This window comes from Venturia canescens, chromosome 8 (assembly GCF_019457755.1).
Source record: "Venturia canescens isolate UGA chromosome 8, ASM1945775v1, whole genome shotgun sequence".
In the NCBI taxonomy this organism is placed as follows: Eukaryota; Metazoa; Arthropoda; class Insecta; order Hymenoptera; family Ichneumonidae; genus Venturia; species Venturia canescens.
Genome location: NC_057428.1, coordinates 18661025 through 18681482, shown reverse-complemented (window position 1 = coordinate 18681482; position 20458 = coordinate 18661025). Strand labels below are relative to the sequence as shown.

Here is a 20458-nt window from a genome sequence, read left to right as displayed (position 1 = left end):
TATATCCTGCTCACCCGGAGAGAGAGAGAGGGAGAGCTGCGACGACAGAATAATCCGAGTGCGAGTTCAAACTCCGGGCAAAAGGGCGCAGCTCAAATGATTCCGCACGCCAAGCTCAGCGAGTTGCGCTCTTTCTCGCAGCGGCTCTCGTCTTTTCAAACTTAGCCGAATACACACACGCCCAGAGACACCGAAAAAGTCGGCGTGGAAGCGACGAGAAGAGGGAGAGAAACGCTCTAATTTCCACGCGTACGTCTCGCGGGGAGCGCGGGGAGAGGCAAAGCAAACGTTCCCTCTGTGGCTTTCACAGCACGAGACACGAGAGATTCAGGATTCTCCGAAATATACGCGGACAAATACGCACACGTGAGGGCGTACCCGAGTCTGTGTACGGCGCGTGTGGGAGAGGCCGGGGCAAAACGGGGTACCTTGAGAAATATCCTGATTTTTGGGACGTTGGAGTTGGCAGGGTTGGAGTCGAACGAAACGAGCTGAAAGGAGCCGAGTCGAGTGATTCTGCAATTTTGTTCCCTGTCGAATTCGCAATTCGTGGTTTTCCAACTTGCGTCGATCGTGAAGTAAAAGAAATGCTTTGTTCCTCCATTACGTTGGACTTCAGCGTCGTCTATTTTTGCAATTCGAGAAACTCGGTTCGTTGCTACTCCCAAATACGAAAAGCGTACCGTATTTTTGCGATTTTCCAAGAAAACCATTTTTTCGGGACCCCTGAAAAACAGCTGAAAGTTTTATTTCGCAGCGCAATGCGAATGCAACGCCATCTCGGCAGCTCCTTGAAAAGGAATCGAAGAAAAACGAGAATTGCTTGAAAGTTTCATTCTTTTTCTTCGCTCGTTGAAGATTATTTCGAAATATTAAAAATTATTTGCCTTTTGAGCTTTTCTGGAGAAGCGCACGAAAAAGAATGAGAAAAAATAAAGCTGCGAAACTTTTGAACCAGCCCGTTTTGCCCCGGCCTCTCCTACACGGAGATCGCATAGCGCAGTCTCCGAGAGTTGCGGTTCTAATCAGCGTGGGCGCGCGTACGCGGTGTGTTGTCGACGTGTGCGTGTGTACGGTGGGTCGGCCGTGTGCTCGATTCGTCCATGTGGATGGGATTCAGCTCGGCAAAACGCTCGGGCGTAGCCCGGCGCGTTTGCCACGATCCCATTTTACAGATTGCTCAAACGACACGGCGAATTTGCTCTGAGAATTTTCGCCTGCGGCTCACGTCCGACGATTTTACCGAATCTGTCGATCCCGCGCGTGCACGCGGACGCCGATATCAGTCCCGTCGATGAATCGCTCTGTATATAAATCAACGGGCGGTTCTTCGCTCGGTTGTGTGCTGGGGCAATATTGTTTCGACTTAGCAAGAGTGCGAGGCGAATTTGCGGTTATTAATCGGATTGATTGACCCGGAGCCGGAGGTCGATCGCGTCGAGAAACGTGCCCTCTCGCCCGAAGTACCGACGCGCAATTAGCTCGAGTCCGCCGCTCCGAAACGACCAACTGCGATCCTCATTTTTTCGTCGCTACGAGGCTAAAAAGATCCGCGAAGTCGTCTCATCGGGTCGTACCGCTTTCGATGATTATTGAGCTGCGCTAAAGCGGTGAAATTGTTTCATCGGCAATATAAATGAGGAAGCGAAAAAATGATCGGGACGGGAGACGAGAACAGCAGTTCGCTCCGTCGATGCGGTTAAGGTTACGACGAAACGAGTAAGTGCGCGCGCGAGCACTGTTTTCCTGTCGAGTCGTATATCGAGAGTCGAGAGTTATTGACGCGTCGTAAAAGCCAATTAAATACGTCGGGGGATAATTACGAGGGGGAAAACTAGCGCTGGGATCGCTGGGATTCATCATCGAATCTGTTCGGAACTGGAATTTGGCACGTGGAGAAACAGTGGCAATTTTACTTTAAGAAGCTGTCTTCGCGTCGAGATTCTCGGAGAATAATAAAAGAAATATCGAATCGCAAGCAGGTTTCCGAGCGAACGACCCTGGAATGAGAAGCTTCGAAATTTTGTCCCACCGCGCGCCACGAAAATCGACTGGACCCCGTCGAGCCCTCATCCTCTCGACCCACGATACGCGACGTCCGTAATGCAATTTCGCGTCAATTGAGGAAACCGACAAACGAAAGAGCCGCGCGCGCGTAAGGCTATCGGGATCTTAAGGTCGCGGCTGCTCCACAGGAGAGAAGCGGAGATGAAGCGAGTCCAGGAGGACACATAAGAGCCGGAGATAAAGCTCCGTCAAGAGAAAAGGCCGAGGGAGCGGGCCGCGAGGGGGGGGGGGGGGGGGAGTCATCTCATCTCTCCGCTGCTTTCATTACCCGGACGCTTGGTGGTTTTCTTGAGCGTCCGCTCGGGCTAATTACAACGAGAGGAACGTTCTCTGATGCCCTCTCAACAAACATTTCATCGAGAACGAGCACACGGGTGAGTGCACACGCGACTGGGAACGCGCGCACGCACGCTCGAAGAAAAAGGAGAAGCAAACGCGTGGATGCCAAGTCGCGATTGTTGCTGAATTTATTCGATTTTTTGAGATTTTTCATCGGCTCATTCGCTCCATTCATAAATTCGTAGGGAATTATTGTCAAGTGGGAATTTAATAGAGGAATCGCGATCGTAGGAAAAATCGATTCTCGACACCGTTGAATCGCTCCCCGCAGCTTTTTCCACGATTCTCGAGAAATACAAAAACATTCGGCCCTCCCGAAGCCAGGAGGCAACACACGACTCGTGCCGCAGGCAAAATCTCCGGATTCATATTCGCACGTATATAATGGAGTCGTTCCGATACCCTCGAGTCTCCGAATGTGTCTCGCGCGGCAGAGATCTCCTCGCTGCTGACGCGTTTATGCGAGGGTATGCGCAGATACGGCGCGCGAGTTCGCGAAGCCAGTAAACTTTGCGTTCGGCTCGTGAACGCGTGCGATTATAAAGGGACTGATAAGTAGACCGTAAAAGTAAATGCACGTTTTGTGACGTGCGTGCCGCTGCTGACCAAAGTGTCTTCGCGAATGTTGCTGCGATGTAAGTGCTCCTGCGGAGGGGGACAAAAATCACGATTCCCGATAAACTTTTAAGTAGTTTGGCCGTTATATGAGACTAGTCAAGTTTGCAACTACTTATGTTGATCAATTTCAAGTCTAAATTATTAATAAAACTAATAAATACTTACATTGAGAATATTTTTATCACGATAATGTTATAAAATGCTTTAAAAATATCATTAAAGATCAAATTTATACTCCAACTTGACTAGTTAATGACTGACTCGCTACCGGTGACGCTTTTCATGAAAAAAAAAAGCGAAGCCTCTAGACGAATGAGAGCACGCGAGTCAGTCTGAAAAATAAATTTGATGAAATTGCCGCGATTCCCGAATTTGCTCGAAGTTCAATCAGCCGTTATACGAGCAGTCCAACGTAACGACTGACATCCGCTTTCGATGCGTCAAAAACTCAAGTTTTTTCATGCTTTCTTTCTTAAAAGCCTCGTAAGCAGGTAATGTTTTTTTTGAAGGAACGGAATCTGCGTGATAAATTTTCTTCGCGTTAGCAACTTTTCCGAAGCTCGAACACCGCACGATTTTTTCACAATTAATATTATTGTGAGTTCTCTTATAGAGACCGTGTTAGAAGCTCAAAATTGTAAATGAAATAATTCCAAATTTTGGAATTCCAACTGTACGATTTACCGCAAAAAAAGGTGGACCCTCGGACCGTGCTTTATTGAAACTGAATCGAGCTATTTGCTGGCCGGTTGAGCGAAAGATTGCGAATTTTGTGAGCGCGATTCGTTCATTATAGTTTTTCATACGAAATTGGATTTCGTGTCTCGTCCCGTTTGTCGCCAGAGCACGCGTTGGTTTAGCCCATATTTTTAAATCGAATTTTATTGACACATAAAAATGTTTCGTCGCCCGAGCCCACGGTACTGCGTGGACAGCGACGCTGCTCCACTGTCTTTACGGTTTTTGTGCCCTTTTTTCTCTTTATCCGGGATAAAACGCGCACGAATTGCGCACATCGCGGACCAGAGCTGAACCGAGGACTCGTCCCGCGGGACGTAGCCGTCGCGGGGAACGAGCACTCAGTTTCCTCCCGTAATTCCCTGCGGTACAAATTACGAAAGAGAGAGAGAGAGAGAGAGATTCCTCTCCGTCCCTCTCCTCCGCCGGTCGGGCGTGTATTTGTGCAGAACGAGGGGGATCATCCGGACAAAGTCGAGAGCGATTTTTGACCGAGGGCATTTTTTCGGGGGCTCGATGTTCGACGCACGTGAAATAAAATTTCGAGGACAAAAAAGGTCTGGCGAGCAGCAGCAGCAGCAGCTTGCCCTTTTTCATGCGAGTGTGTATACGCGACGATAGAAATTGAAAAAAGACTCCGATTGCGAGTCGTGACTCGCGAACCTTTTTTTCAGGCGCACTTGACTCTTCGGGGGTGCTTTTTGTTCCCACCAATTGTTCTTTTGGAAGCACGAAAAATGGAGAAAAACGTAAATGAAATGTAAAAATGTTGAGAAATTCGCGTTTCGCTCCGAGCCGAGTGAAACTTTTCCACTATTTCCCCCCCCCCCCCCCCTGCTGCGCCGATATTCCAATTGATAAGAAAATTTAACGAAAGTAAAAACTTGAGGTTGAGAAACAACGCCGAGTCCGAAAGACCCTTTGAACCCGAGCGAGCAAGGCCGTCCAATTGTATACGCCGGGCGCTCGTGTTAAGCGTGCGTGGGAGTTTCGTCTCGAAATCCCAAGATGCTGCTGCGCTAATGGGAGACGTTCAATTGCTCTCGGGATTTTTTTCGAGCCGTTCTGTCTGTCACGCCGCGTAACAAGCCCTGTCTGCAACTCCCTTTTTCCAGCTCCTCGTTCCCTCCTCCCGAGCTCAACCGCACGTATTTCTGTTACGAAGCACAAAAACGCGACTCGATTCGCTGCTTTTCCAGTACCACGAGACGCGTGCGTGTGTGTACATGTGCGTGTAACGATCCACAGAAGCGAAAACTCTTCCCGGATAACTCCACCGCAACGGGCAAACTTCAAATGAACTTATCAAATGTGCAATCAATCAACGCGTATAGAGGAAAAAGGCGGTCGACGGAAAAAATCAATTACAACTTCCAGCCGAACGGTTTTCGCACCTTAGACTCGCTACCGTCCCCATTTTCTCGTCAATTTTAACCAGTCGATTACAGGTATTCGATCGAAAGAAGAAATCCAATCCCCAGTAATTATTTTCTATTAAAAAAACACCAAAAAGTGTCGAAACTCTGGGTAAAATTGACTGGAATTTGGCTCGGAGTACCTCGGACTTAATTTTTATAAAATTTGTCAATTTAGGAAGATTTCCCGGCCTCGAGAATCCTCGGAGTGGAAAATTTGAAGGGATTTAGGAAGTTTAAGCGAGATACGAAAAACCCATGAGACTTTATTGCGTCGATGTAACGAATTGAAAATTTGTGCGCGAATCTTGTTGAACAGCGCTCAATAACGTGTGAAAAATTTCGAGAGCTTCCGCCGTCTCGTAATCGAGAGATTTATTGCCGAAAATGAGAGGTGGAAGCGTTCAAAAAATGGTGAACTTCGAGCATAAATACCTCAATTTCGAGACGGTGAGTATAATCGGGACGTATTCCGCCAAAAGTGTAATACTCCTCAACGGGGAAATGGATGCCCGGGAAGCCGAATTTCAGATCGCTTCGAATGATTTCTCTCCCAATGAGATTGCTAAATCGAATGGCTCGGGAATCAAAGTTTGATATATCCGTGCGGTCCGGGTGGGTCTCGTTACCCGCAGTATTGTAAATTCGAGTCATAAGTGGCTCCCGTGAAGAGAGATTGCCCCGGAGGATGGCCAGAGAGGGACCGAGAGAGAAAAACTCGGAGAGAATGAGCGGGAAGCGAGAGAAGCGAGCTTCTCACCCCACCGAGCCAGCGGTTGAGCACGATTACCACCGCGCGTTCGACTATTAATTAACCCCCTGGCGAATTCAGCGATGCGCTGCGGTGAGGCATCCCAATCCCCGGATTGTTTACTCAACCCTCCGCTGAGAGTCCGAGGGAGGGCGAGAGAGGAGCCGGTCTCTGTGTACGCGCGCAATCAGCTTCCGGTGATCCGAGATTGTCTCTATTGGGAAGTGATCGATGGCGGCGCTGCGCGCTCGAGTCCAGGCCGGCGTGGCCGGTTCTCGGGTATCGAGATACTTGCCCTAATCGATGCCCAAGATCGGGTCGGTACTAAAAAATGCAGTTGCATTGCCGACAGCGTGGGACGATTGGGGGGGGGGGCGGTACGGCGACGAGGAGAAAAAAGGGTCGCCCTTTGATAATGCATGTTCATGAGATACTTGGGATTCGATGTAGCCAGAAAAGTGCGCTCTGAATTCGAAAGCTTTGGAATAACAAAGTGGCGGAGAGTCCGGGGACAAAAAGCGAGTGGAAGGTCTGACTTCGTTTCGATTTCTTCTCGAGTTCCAACCAGAGTTCGAGCTCTCGGTGAAACTTCGCGCACCAAGCTCGAGCTTGTTACGAGGTATTCAAATGAAGCGCGACGCGTGGGAGCAGGGAGCGAGGGGCACCGGGGACGGAAAAAGAAAAATTATTCGCTCACGAGACGCTGCTGCGTGCAGCTGGGCGCCCGAGAAAAACTCTTATTATAAATTAGCTCGCGCCCGCGATATTCATTGGCGTCTGGCGCGCCAACGAAACTTTATACATCGCCGTCCCTCTCGTTTGCCGCAGAAGTTGCCGCTTCGGAAAGCGCCTCCTGCTTTTCGCGTTCCCGTCGTTTTCAGTTCTCACGTACTATAACGTGTTTTCGATGTAATATCGTTTGTTATCCTCGCGTACAGACATATTCGAAAACATTGCGCGCCTCCACATCCCGCCGCCGCTTTTGGACCCATTAATCTCACCGTTGCCGCCTGCTGCCCTCCGCACCAGCCTCTGTGCCCGCGCGCACGGCCCCCGACGTATTAATTTTCCGCTCGTACACTAAAAAAGTGTTTTCGATTCGGGTGAGCGATGATAGTCGATTAACGGCGAGACGCGTCGCATCGGAAAACGCTGTTTCAGCATCTTCAACAATTTACAACAAAAGTCTTTCCGCATTTTTGCTCGCTTATATGCAAAATAATCCAATTTGAATTTTGTGCAAGCAAACTCCCCGCGATGCAGTGAGTTTCGGTAAAAACAAACGAAAACGCTGTTTCTCAGTAGCGCCAAGTCCGCGAGAATGCGCTCGAACTTTCACTCGAATCGTATCGGGCCCAAGAGAAGTTGCAGCGATTTTAGAATCGAGAGAGGAGCGAGCAGGGGCGAGGAATAAAAGTCGAAAAAGTGACGACGCCAAATCCGAGAAAAATCACACTCCGATTGAATGTTTCGCTCGAGCGAGAGGCTACCGTAATACACTCAACAAATTAACACTGATACGCCACTACAAATTCGTAGTTCGTAATTCAGCGTCCTCCTAACGAGAGATATCGAGAAGCTACGGAACATCGTATATTAAATTACCCTTTGGCCCCGGGATTCTGGCGAGCGATGTACACTGCGCAAAGCTGAGCGAGACGGCAGTCATTCGAAATTGCGGGGGAGAGAGAACGCGGCCCGAGAGAACGAAACGAGAGAGAGAGAGAGAGAGAGAGAGAGAGAGAGAGAGGACAAAGAACGAGGAGGGAGCGAAGGTGTGCGAGGCAGCGCGGGGGGAGCTGTCAGAATAAGCTTGTGTAGGTCGGCACACCCTTGGGCACTTGCGAATACGTCTTTTAATCAGATTTATCGGAGAGTGAAATCGTAATTAAGCGAGTGACACCGCGGGGAATTGTGGCTACGTTCCTCTCCGTTTTTCTCCTCTATTTCTCTCCCGAAGTATGGAAGGGAGTATACATAAATCAGAGAATATAAACTCGGCCTCTCCTTAATTGTTGAGAGATAGGCGAGCGCGCCTTTGCACAGTTGTACCGTTTGCTTGCGGCGAGGGCGCGAGCTCCGACGCGCACGCCGGTCACTCGTACCGTCGCGCAGCAATTATATCACGATTATTTGAGCTGCCCCTTCCTGTTCGGCGAGCGGTGGCGCACGTTCCATTGTACGCTTCTCATATCGCGTTGCAGGAGAGATTTTTGTATCGGGGAGCCGAGCACAATGGTCGCATTATGGAACAGCGAATGCGACGGTTGACGCGCGATGCCGATGGCGACACGAGTCACGAGAGCGGAGCGTCGATCTTCGAGCGACTTTTCTCCGCGGGAGAAACTTTGACTCGCGACTCCGGCTCCCGAGATCAATGCTAATATTATTCATAATGAAAATCATCGGGTGAATCACGGCCACGGAAATAGCCGAGGGAAGCCATGAAAAATGGGATAGACGAGAGCGACGTCGCCGAGTCCGACAGGGAATAAAGCGAACGTTGAATCGGACTCGAGCACCGATGTATCTGGGCGCATAAGTGCGCGCGGAGAGAAAGAGAAACAGATGCGGGGCTTGTCAAGTGTCAGGTCCAATGAGTATCGAATCATATAATCATCATCGTCGCATCTTCGTAATAACGGCGTCCTGTCGCGGATGCCAATTGAGAGAGAAGTCGAGGCAGCCCCCCTCGCGCGCTCCGTTTCCTTGCCTCTCCCCCCTTTCTCCCTCGTTCTCATTATTTATAAACGGCCGCCTCATTCGCGCACATGTCTCGTGTGTGTTGTCACATGTCCGCGGGAGCGATCGCCGAGATTTTTGTTCCTCCTTGTTTTTAAGGCCTGACGTACGTCCGGAATTCTCAAAATATCGATCTTTTTGCAGATCATTATTCTCTGTAGTTTTGGGCGTTTTTGACGATTCTGAAAATTCCGAGTTCGATCGATCGTTGTTATAGAAAACAACGTTCGATGTCCTTTTTTCTTAATGTTCGAAATTGTTTTCTCTAATTGCGATTAGAAAATTTGATGAAGATAATTAAAGTGCGAGATTTGTGACACAAAATCCCGTAAATTGCGAAATTTGTTCAATTCCAAAAATCCGGCTCGACGGACCACAACTTTATTTGACAATAATTTTTTAACGTTTTTCAGATCATCGACATTCGAGAAGAAATTATGCTGACCGTGGAGCAAAAATACAACGAAATAAATTGTTTTACAAAGTTTAAATATCAATAAAGAGTGCGTGGGAAAATGATTTTTGTTTATTTCTATTGCCACCTCTTCTGAAAAGAGTTTCACTTTCAGCGCCTTATTCAGGCACCGCTGGACCCATCTAAGGCGGTTAATTATTTCGGATTTTCGGGATGCGACTGAATGTCGTCCCCGCCTCTGCGCTGAAATGATTTTCACCGATGAGTTTCCGTTGAACGCCGGAGTGCGAACTCGCGGCCACGTGCGACTGGTCGCTCGACCCCCGTTTTTACTCCGCTTCCATTCGACTTCGCGCTGCTCGAAAAAAGCTCGGCAGAGTCCGGATTCCGAGCGGCGCGGATCGCCCGATCCGCTCTCGTCACGCATAAGCACGCGAAAAATCTTTCGCTCCGAGAATGCGACGTCGTTATTCATCGCGCTGGATGCCAGCGCCTCGATAACCGTAATCCAGACGTCAGACAACCGTCTCGAGGGAGCGCGTCGCGCGGGCACTTGCGTTCGTGCGTGCATCCGAGGAGGAATGTAATTGCAATATGTTTCCCTTTGTAGCAGGCACGTCGTGCCCCCGCAATGGCTCGCGTTTCGTACACACACGCGCGCGCGCGCGCGCGCGCGAGACCTCGTAAAGTGTGCGTTAACGAGCTGACACTAGAAACGGAGAGTTTGAGAAGAGCGCGAGGCTGAGAAGGTGAAAAAGTGAGAAAGAAAAGAAATGAAAAGAACACGAAAATGCTGAAAACTTTCTCAAATTCATTTTCTTCAAAACGACTCAAAAAAACACTACGAATTTGTAAAAAGTCGTTTCTTCGACGATCTTCGGGCTTCGTGCTTCCTGTCGAGCTGACGCTCGACAACCAAAAGGGGGCTGCTGCCCTCGAACGACGCTCCCCAATGGGAGCTCGAAAAACACACTGGAGATCGCGGAGCAAGTGTTGGAACTCGGACGCCGCGCTCTGACGCTCTTCTCGCCTTCACTGCGCTTCGTACCGGCCTGTGAGAAACGGTAGAAAGGGAGGAGAGCAGAGAGAGAAGGAAAATTAAGGGACCGCCGTCGAGCCGACCTTGCGGGAGACCCTCGAGAAAATTCGCGGGGGGCCTCTGATTTTTGGACAGGAGAATCGTCAGGGGCGTTTCTTCCTCGTGGGTAAATACATGTGTGCGTATTTCTATGTAAATAAACGGGAGCGCATGGATTTGGAAGAGTTAGGCACCCTTCAGTGGCGTGTAACTTTGTTAAATGGGGGGTGCAACGGTCCAGAGTTTCCCTTCTCGTTGAAGCTTTCTCTCGAAACTTCGCGCACGTTTCTGCGCACACACACGGGCGTGAATAAGCGCAAATACGCTCTCGCGTGAGCGCGAGCGCGTACAAAAAGCGGTGGAAACCGATCGAGAAAGCTTCTCAAATTGCTGAATTTCTGGAGCCTCGTCTCTTTTGGATACTTCGTGAAAAACACCTTTGCAGGCTCAAAGATTTTCTGGGAAAGGCGCGTTTTCAGGCAGCGAACGGGCCCTCCTCGTTTTGCGATAGTTTCTCATCAATTTCTCGCTCGTTTGGACTTTTTTCTCGTCGTCGAATGCCAAGACTTCGGCTTGCTAACCGCTTTGAAAAAACTGGCGCGCTGCTTCTCCGGGCTTTTCAGTTTTCTACCTGAAATCTCGCGGAAACGCATTTCAAACGAGTCCAGTTCGAATTGGCGTTCAATTCGTTCGTCCCGATTTGGCCGATGCTCGTCGGCAACAATCGCGGAATTGGATGCGAGAGTTTCCGCGAAAACGGGACATTTTGGTGGGATAAATGAGTCGACGGACGAGCGAGGAGCGCAAAACGGAGTTTTCCGATAATAAAGTTACTTTTTGTTGAGTTTTGAGGTCCCGCGGGCTGCCGCGTGCACGTTTTCGACGCCTGCTTTTTCGAGCCTCGTCGCTGCACTGCCGCGGATTGCTCGCCTCCGAATGAGACTTCCGGGAACAGGATTTTCGATTCAATGCGAGAAAAAACACAAAATTACATTCGCGAGTGTTAATCTGAGTGAATCGAGTCTGAGCGACGTCGCGCCCAGGTCAAAGCACGTCGAAAAAACTCTGGAATAAAACACACGTAAACGCGTGCGGCGCGAAACTTATTATCGGACGGTGTCAAGTGCGCCGGGGTCGTTCCAAGTCCCCGCAAGCGAAACTGGGTCTAGCGAAAAGCATCTTTCAGCGGACGAACTCATTAAGCAGTCACATGTGAGCTCCGCAACGTCAAATTGAAAAAAAAAGCAGCAACAGCTAAGGACGAGTGTGTAAAATGAAAGAAAAAAAGAGAAAAAACGAGAGAGAGAGAGAGAGAGAGAAAAAATGAAAACCGTGTGCATCTGTGTGTAAAAAAAAGCGAAGAGATACTCGAGGTCGAAAGAGGTCGAGAATGAGAGAGAGCAAAAATAGTGGGGACCGTGGAAGGCGGTCAGCGAGGGCTTGATAAATCGCTCGTTCATTAATTGACCGAGAAATCTATCAATATGCGCGACTGACTGCGGGGTCGGATGGAACGTAACCCCAATTTTCTTCGAGAATTTAATTCTCCGTTTCTCTCAACTTTTTCAGAGTCTCGCTACCTCTTAGAAAGCTGGCAAAGTCTCGAGACTCGACTCGCCTCACATTTATCCGATTCGCTCGAGCAATTTGTGCCTGAATTGCTGTAAATTCGGTGTAAACTCGAGCTAAGTAGAGGAATAAAGAGAAACGTGAACGAAGGAAGCTCGATTGTGCTCACGGAGAGAAAATTTCACTAAAAACTACTATCGCGCCATAGAAGTGGGCTTCTATTTCGGTAATATTTATTAATCCTTACGAAGATGCATAGTAATTTTTTGTGAAGCGACTCGATGAAAATTTATGAGTGATGTCCAAATAAATACGACGCTGAAGTTTGCAACGTTCGAGTCCAACGAAATGAAGGAAAAAAAACATTTGTAATTCCCCAATTATTTTTTATTACACGAAATATCGGTGCAGCTTGAAAAACTACGAATTTCAAATTCGACAGGTAACAAAATTGAAGAATTACTGGAATCATTATGGGTTTTTTTACATCATTTCGTTGGACTCCAACGTTGCAAACTTCAGCGTCATAAATAAATACGCATCGGTACACATGAATACCGGCATATTATCGTACAATCGCGAATGAAATTCTGTTATTTACAATAGTAAACTTCTAAAGACTTTGGCGTATGATCGATGCTTGTGTTCGAGCTCCTCAAATTTTACGGAGCCGAAGTTTGCAACGTTGGAGTCCAACGAAATGGAGGAAAAAAAACATTCGTAATCGATGACGCTGAAGTTTCCAACGTTGGAGTCCGACGAAATGATGGAAAAAAACTCTCCAATAATTCCAGTAATTCTCCTATTTTGTTCCCTGCCAAATTTGCGATTCGTAGCTTTTCAAGCTGCACCAACGATTCGTGAAATAAGAAATTGGTGAATCACAAACGTTTTTTTTCGTTCGTTTCGTTGGACTCCAACGTTGGAAACTTCAGCGTCGTCGCAATTGACCAATTTTTAATCTCACGAAGCAGCTTGAAAAACTACGAATTGTAAATTCGACAGGGAACGAAGTTGGAGAATTACTGGAATTATTGGAGACTTTTTCTCAAATCACTTCGTCGGACTCCAACATCGAGTGATGGACTCGGCAGTTCGTCATCGAGTGCACATAAATTTTACAACGTTTCCTTGGTGAACTGTGTCAGGAAAAAATAGGACAGTTTAAACCTTTGTCGCAGCAAAATGAGCAATTCGAAAATTTTCATTCAGAATTAACTGAAGTTTGCAACGTTGGTGTTCAACGAAATGAAGGAAAAAAGATTTATAATTCGTGATTCTTTTATTTCACGAATTATTGATGTGGCTTGAAAAATAACGAATTGGAAATTCGGCAGGGAACAGGATTGGAGATTTACTGGAATTATTTGAGAGTTTTTTCAGATCATCTGGACTCCAACGTTGGAAACTTCAGCGCCATAAAGCCATGGCAGCACAGTAATTCTTAATTTTTTCTCTCCGTGCCCAAGTCGATCGGCGGAGTTGAACCTTTCATGCGGCGGGTTCTGCACGCGTTTATCTCAAAGCTGACAATAACCTTCGATGAAAAACCACACTTTCATTGACCCCCGTGAAAGTAAAAACACCCGAGCTCCTCTTTTTCAGTTTTTTTTCATTCTTCCCTTGAAATAACCTTTCGAACGAGTCCCACGTGTCACGCGAGACGAAAACCGCGTTCGTCTCCGTTCGAATTCCACACATTTATCGAGATGAAAACCCCCGAGTCAAACTTTCGGGGAAGCGCATACCTGAACCGCTCCTCGTCCCATTGTACCGGGGAATAAATAAAAGTAGAATACACGTGCAGCGACGCCCGCTCGCAGGTCTTCGGCGAGGCCTCGACTTTTCTCGGGGTTTCTGCTCTCCTCGGAGGCGACTCTTCGAGGCTTGCCGTACGAAGTGGCAACGGAAAACGCTTGGGAATCGCTTGATTTCATTAATCGGCGGATTTCGATCCCACCGGAAACGATGCGCGATAATATTTCCGGAAAACAGGCGCCCGATCGACCGGATTGTCGAACGACGACTTTGGACCGTCGATGATGTTGATTTTTTTAAATTCCTGCCCCTGCTCGCCCTTTTTCGAAAAATTCGAGACAAACTGTAGTTTTGAAAAAAACGACGATTTCGAATGCGAATCGTCGAGATGTTGGAGAAAGGAATTCCGCCGTTCGAATCGAAGGCAGGGGCGAGAAGAATTTTTGACAGGCGAACATTTGTGAGAATGGAGAATTTATAGAATCGTCGGTGCCGAGCATTTCGAGTGTTCGGCTTTAATAAGTCTGACTTCTTCGGGTCGAAATTACGAGAGGAGTCGCACGATAAATTCAAGAAAGAGAAAATTTACAGTGAAGAACCGACTTTTCTCAGTGATAATAAATTTCGACGAGGAAAAATTATTGCCAACGGTCTGCAACGATTTCGGCGTTGGAAAACATTTTTATTGTCCTCACCGTCGAATGTCAAAGTTTGAAAAGCTTGTGTATTTTGGTCCGCGAAAATGAAGGGATTCTTCGGATTGCCAAATTAGCGTTCGCAAGTAAAATCTGCGCGTCATTGGCCGATCTGGGACTGAAGGCAAAACTCGAGTTGAGAAAGATCGATAAAAGTTAGTGGGAACAGTTGCGCTGTCGCGAGGAGCTGTGATTCGATATTAAAAGTCGAATTTCTCGAGTACAGTGAACGTCGTTCATGCCGCGATGATAAAGGAATAGCGTCCGTCCCAAGCCATCGATTTAATCGTTATTTATCGCGGAAATCATTTATAATAACAGTTATTATTTCACTTACCCGTATAACTAGAGCCTCGAGATGAGACTCGATCTTGCAGGTTCGTTATTTCGTACATTTCATTCCTATGTTTAAATTTTTCATCGATTAAAAATGCGAGCTGAACGTGTATTTATCATTATTCGATGTGGTTTCAAGGCTGCTGTTGATGGAAAATTTAATTTGAGGTTAAAAAACAAAAAGCGAAAGGTTTCTTCATTTTTTTCACTGACTTAATGCCATTTGAAATTTTTTCATTTCAAATTCACGATAACTCGAATGAAAGTTGAAGAAAAATTAACGAATTGTGGTGTGCCGTTTGAATCGACAACGTTCAACAGAATTCGATAATTGCGGCATCGATCAAGAATTTATGTGAGCTTTGAAATATAATCAGAATTCAGAACGAATCGAAGGATTTTGTCAATATTTGTGTGAATGTCAAAATATGCGTATGTAAAGAAAAACCGTTAAATATTGAAAAGAAGCATTTAAAAATGAAGCAAAACAAGTTCGAGTTTCAAAAGTTTTAAAAGTTCCGAGTTGAGGGCAGTTTACTCTCAAACGTCAAAACGTCAAACCTTGCTCGGTTGGGTGACAAACGAATCTTGAGTCTGAATTTTCGCGTCGGCCATAAAGATAATCGCAATTTGAAGATAAATAATAAAAACGATTTTCCGTAAATTCCATGGAAAAGTCAAATATTTTTGTAACTTGATAATTTTTTAAACTTACCTTGAGTATAACGAAGTCCATTTCGCGTCACGAGGCTCTTTGGTTCTTCGTGTAGAATGGCACGTCCGTGCAGCGCACAAGTTAGTTCGTCCTCTCTGCCGAAGGATTATTCCACCACAATTGAAGGTTGAAAAAAACACAAACACTTGGGAGCAAGAAAAAAAATAGCGTGTGAATCACGCGGTGGATTAGCGAGAGGAAAAAGAGGGCGTTTGTTAAAAGTTTCTATCGAAATACGTTTTCTGGTGGCTGCTCGGAGGAAAAACCAAAACAGCGCGACGAGTGCGATGAGATAAAAAAGCGACGTTACGGAGAGCGATCGTGTCGACGACCGATAGAACGTACACACGCTGTCGGCACTTTTTTCTTATTATTTGATTCTCGTTTTCACGTCGAATAAACACAGCGAGAAGGCCTCACGATGGTGGTCACCATCGCGACTCGAATGCACCTTTGCCAGCTATCGTTTTCTCCTTTATTTTTTTATTCTCTCTTTCACCAGTCTCGCACTTGTCCTTGGTTGTTTTTCCTTTTGCCTTTTTTTAGCCAACTCTGTTATGATGATTATTCGCTCGTATTCCTTTCCCCGGCTCGCCGATGATCACTGTTTTATTTTTTTTTCGTTACTATATTTTTTCGTTTACGTTCTCGTGGAGCGTGTTATTTTTTATCTTTAAATATAGTTATGCGGATGTAGCAGACACGTCGGTGTCGTATAGAAGTTGAGCACTTCGAAACTCTCGAACTGCCCTCTGTTCTCTATTTTTCGAATTTACAAATTTCCCGAACTTTCAGTATCAGCTTGGTTATGCATGTTTTGCATGCAACGCCGTTTTTGGTGACCTACCCTTTTGGCAGCTTTTCATAAGCAGTATTTTTCGTCCTCGAGCCAAAAAACCGCGTGACGAGTCTCACGTCGGTTTGTGGAATAAACTTTTTTTACGAACACCGGCAAGTCCGAGCGAACGCGCGAAAAGGTTTCCTAACCTCTATTTCTTCCGAATGAAACTTCAAAACTTCGTACAAACTTTTCTCCTCTTTTTTTTGTCGCCCGCCCCGCCGCTCCGTTTGTTCTCACGACTCTCCGAAAATCTTTCTCTCGAGTGAGAAAATTTAATCGTACCTCGTGCACGACCAGTGTCGCCACGCGCGCACTTTTCGTCGTCTCGCGAGACTTCCGCTTTCTATTGTCGAAAAAGTTTCGAGTATAAAAATCTTTTACGACCCGATCGGACAGCTCGATTATCTCAAGTTATTTTCCTCGTATGTTCTTCGCTCCTCATTGCAAAATCTCTGCTCAAAGTTTTTTTCAGGAAATATGAGAAATGTAAACACGAAACACCGCGAAAGTTTTCGTGTCTACGAATATGTCGCGAGGAATATTTTCATTCGCTTTTATTCGGATTGACACATTTTTAAACTCGTTAAAACTCGACCGGTCAAGTTAAAAAGATAAATAAAAAAAAATCCGTAATTCTGTACTGCAGCGAAAGTCTCTAATTTTAATGTCCTTCGATTTATTTTTTTTCTACTCCGCAATTATTTCAAAGGCTTTTACCTTCGTGTCAACGAATTATTATGTTTACGTAGCGCAGTCGATGAAGAACAACAAGATACCGAACGCTCGAGGGAGCGCAGGAGAGAACGAAAATATTACTGCTACTTGCACGCGTGACGGCACGGGACCGACTGAATCGTGTGTCGTCACTCCGGCTGCAAACTGCAGCGAAGTAGCGAAGCGCCCCTCTGCGATCGGAACGCCGCCAAACAGCACGCGACCAAAACCGGCGAGTCCGACAGAATCCCCACGAGGATTCTTCCTCGCGTTTCTTACCGTTTGTCACGTGTGAAGAATAAATATACGAATATTTTAATTGGTGTTATCCATACAATCTTTCCGACTTACGACTCTGTAGAATAGCAATTAAATTTTTGTATTCACGTAATTATGTTAAGCCTCAATTATTTATCATCTTTTGTTGATGACTTTTTCGCGCCATTTTGTGTGACAAAAGAAGATCCCGGCGTCGCGATATCCTTCCATTTGTTTTTCAAGTCGGTTAGAATCCTTCTCAAAAAAATTGATTTCTCGAACGATCGTCAAGCTCGTTTTCTCGGTGAGCTCGATTTCTACAAAAATTGAAATAACGCGTGTCCGACGTTTTTGTGCTCCTCTGATGTATTTTTAAAGCGATTGACCGCCGTTGAATAGAGATGTACTACATATCCATAAATAAAACACAGGGATATGAAACGGATCCGGTGAGATGCACAACCGGAGTCGGTGGTTGTCTTGACCGGGAGGATAGGATAAAGGATTTATGTATTTGTATGCGAGTGTCTCCGGAGCACGAACGATCCGAGGAGACCGCGATGAGACGTCGGTATACGCGCGTAGAACAGCCGTAGAAAGAGAGAAAAGCGGAGAGACAAGGAATTGTGAAGAGAAGTGGGAGGTGGGGGAGAAATGACGACGATAGAACACAACGACGAGTCCACGGAGCTCTGGGTCGCGAAGGTCGTAAACCTTTTACAGATTCTTGCGTCCGTCGCCGCGAACCTAGCCCAAAAGGGGTACTGCAAAGAGAAAGAGAAAGAGAATGGTGGCTCAAGTATACATTCAGAGTAGAAACATTCAGCCGAATGATATATCTATATGAGCACCGAGGCGATCTTGCATTTGCTGAATCAACAACCGTCGCGTTGTTTACGAGCGTGGCAGCAGCCAGCGAGGGATAAAAGTCGTCTCGTCGCACTTGCATCCTTCCCCGTACACATAGTCATATATATTTCATCCATCTTCACCAAAGTTTTATTCCGCCTGTACGTGACAACACCGTTTATGAATTATTTCGTTTTTTATCACTTTTTCAATCGTTCTGCTTTTCGTATTACACACGAAGGAGGATCGTCCAGCTGGGCGAGTGCTAAACGCGACGTCGCGACGTGGTTTTAGGTTAGGTTTACACCGGGCGGCGGTTACTTGGTTACACTCGCGCGTACTTATAACCTGCAAACGATAAATTCGAAACCAAGACTTTTGGATTGAATTTTTATTGTGATATCGAAAGTGTACAAAGAGCAGTGTCGATTTTATTACAATCTTGTCAATCTTCGGGTTTTTTAAATCGTTTTACATCAACATTAATTTGAAACTCTGCGGAACATAAACGGATAATTTTGTTTGGACACAATATGTGGTTGGTATAATGATAAATCGAAAGGAACGAATATTCAGATTAATGACAAATTGAGTAAACAAAATGAATTGAAGAAAAGGAATTAAGAGTTGGGGAACGACGTCGAGGGGTTAGAATGACGTGCGATATCTCTGCGTATTTTTTTATCTTTCACACACACGCGCAGTGAGCTTTTACACCCAGGACAAGAGGCTCGAGTCGCTCGAGTCTCTCGATCTTTTTTATTTTCCATTCATTTTTTTCTTTTCTTTTTCTCTAACCAACGCGTCCACCTTTTTCTTCTTTTCGTCTTTTTGTCCATCGCGCATCGTGCCTGCTGCTGCTGCGAGCCCCCGTATTTACGTGTGTTATACGCACCAACACTTTTCTTTTGCTTCGCGACGTACGCATCGAAGAAACGAAATACTACGGAAAAAGGCCAGGCAGGAGCGAGAGGGAACAAGACATCGGCGCGCACGGGTCTTTTTTAATTAGCGCGACTCTGTGATCTGCGCCGAGCCCTTTCAAGCTGCTTTACCTTTTCGTCGTTCGTGGACATGCTAAATCACATATACATATGAGCTTTTTCACGTGGAACTTGAATTCTTAAAAACCTCGCCATTTTTCTATTGGCCCACCGTTCCTGCTCCTCAACATTTTACCATTATCTTGTTTGCATATGACATTTTTTTTCTATTATTTATTTTTCTTTTGGAACTTCACAATATTACGAGACCTCGAAAAGTGATTTAAAAGCGTTAAAAGTCCGTTTGAAAAGCACTTTAAAAATCCAATTAAATCATTCTCGTGGAGCTCCAAATTTTTTTCCCCAAACGTTGCGCTCCCAATTTTGCATCGTGTTTTGCAGGAAAAAATGTGGATAAAATTTTGTTCTCGGAAGGAAAACTCGCGTGGAAGGGCTCGTGCATTCGAAGCCGCACAGGCTTACTTACCCCTTTCCTTTTCCTGTAAAACTCCCTTGAAAAGCAAGTTGCATCTTCGACGATATTACCCTTTGCTCGAATGCAGCGTCACACGAACACGCACATATGCGATCTTATTTTACTTATCTCCCAGCAATTTCTCATTATCGTTAATATGCCTCGCTCTTACCTCGTGCATCCTCCCCCTGCTCCTTCTACTTTCATCCCTTTATACTCGCGACGGGATGAAAATTGTATCAAAGGCCTCGAACCTCCTTCAACTTCGCGATTCAAGCGAATCTGCAGGGATGCTAAGATTATTATGATTTATTAATTAAATAATGGGAGAGACTCGCGTGCGATGAAATCGAGAAAAGGAGATGATTGGAAATGATTGACGCTGCGAAATGAAGCTTCTAATTGGCAAAAACGTTCATCATACCAGATGCATTTTTAATAATTCAATCAATTTTTCTCGCAAATTTATTTTCTTAAAAAATTTATTCTGACGCCCGGATAAAACGGAGGGGAAAGAAAAGATGTTTTACTAAAATTGGGGAAATTCTTCTTTCCCCGTGTTCTCAATATTTCGTATATTTTTTCTAAAAATAAGAAATATCTTCGTTTTTTCCAAATATTCATTTTTTTCGAAATTTCTTCCTTTTCCTTCCAAATTTTCCATTTTTTTCGTATTTTTCATTCCCTGTGAATTCCATTTTTCTCGAAATTCTTCTTTTTCGCCGTTTCTTTGAATATTTTCGCACAATGCAGTTCGAATTTTCAAACGATAGAGCCCCGATCCCGACGCACTGCATCGAAATTGTGGTAAAAAAATAAGTTTCCAAAAACCTTGGAGCATCGGCCGCCCGTTTCGCCCGGATTTAAAATTTCGTCGAGTTGAATAAAACGAAGATACGAACCGTGTGAGACGGCGCTGGTGCGCGTTGCTCGTTGAAAAACCGTGGGACTCTTATTGGCGTCTCTCGTCGTGGCCGCAACTCTGACGGTGATTCTTTCTGGACTGAGATCAACGAGTCGAACCGAAAGTTTTTCTGTCGAGTCTTCGGTGTTTGATATCGAATGGAATCGTTATCGCGCTCGAGATAAGAGCGGCGTGTCT

The 20458-nt window shown here is 46.0% G+C and overlaps 1 protein-coding gene across 1 annotated transcript in view; it reads right to left on the bottom strand.

Annotated features, from left to right (window-relative positions):
- Positions 1-16912, bottom strand: part of Slip1 (SLo interacting protein 1) — a 129401-nt gene extending 112489 nt beyond the window's left edge. The window contains exon 1 of the mRNA XM_043426017.1: positions 15237-16912. Within this exon, the coding sequence (XP_043281952.1) occupies positions 15237-15257 (21 nt within the window). The 5' untranslated portion in view covers positions 15258-16912. The remainder of the gene's footprint in view (positions 1-15236) is intronic.
- Positions 16913-20458: the final 3546 nt, after the last annotated feature.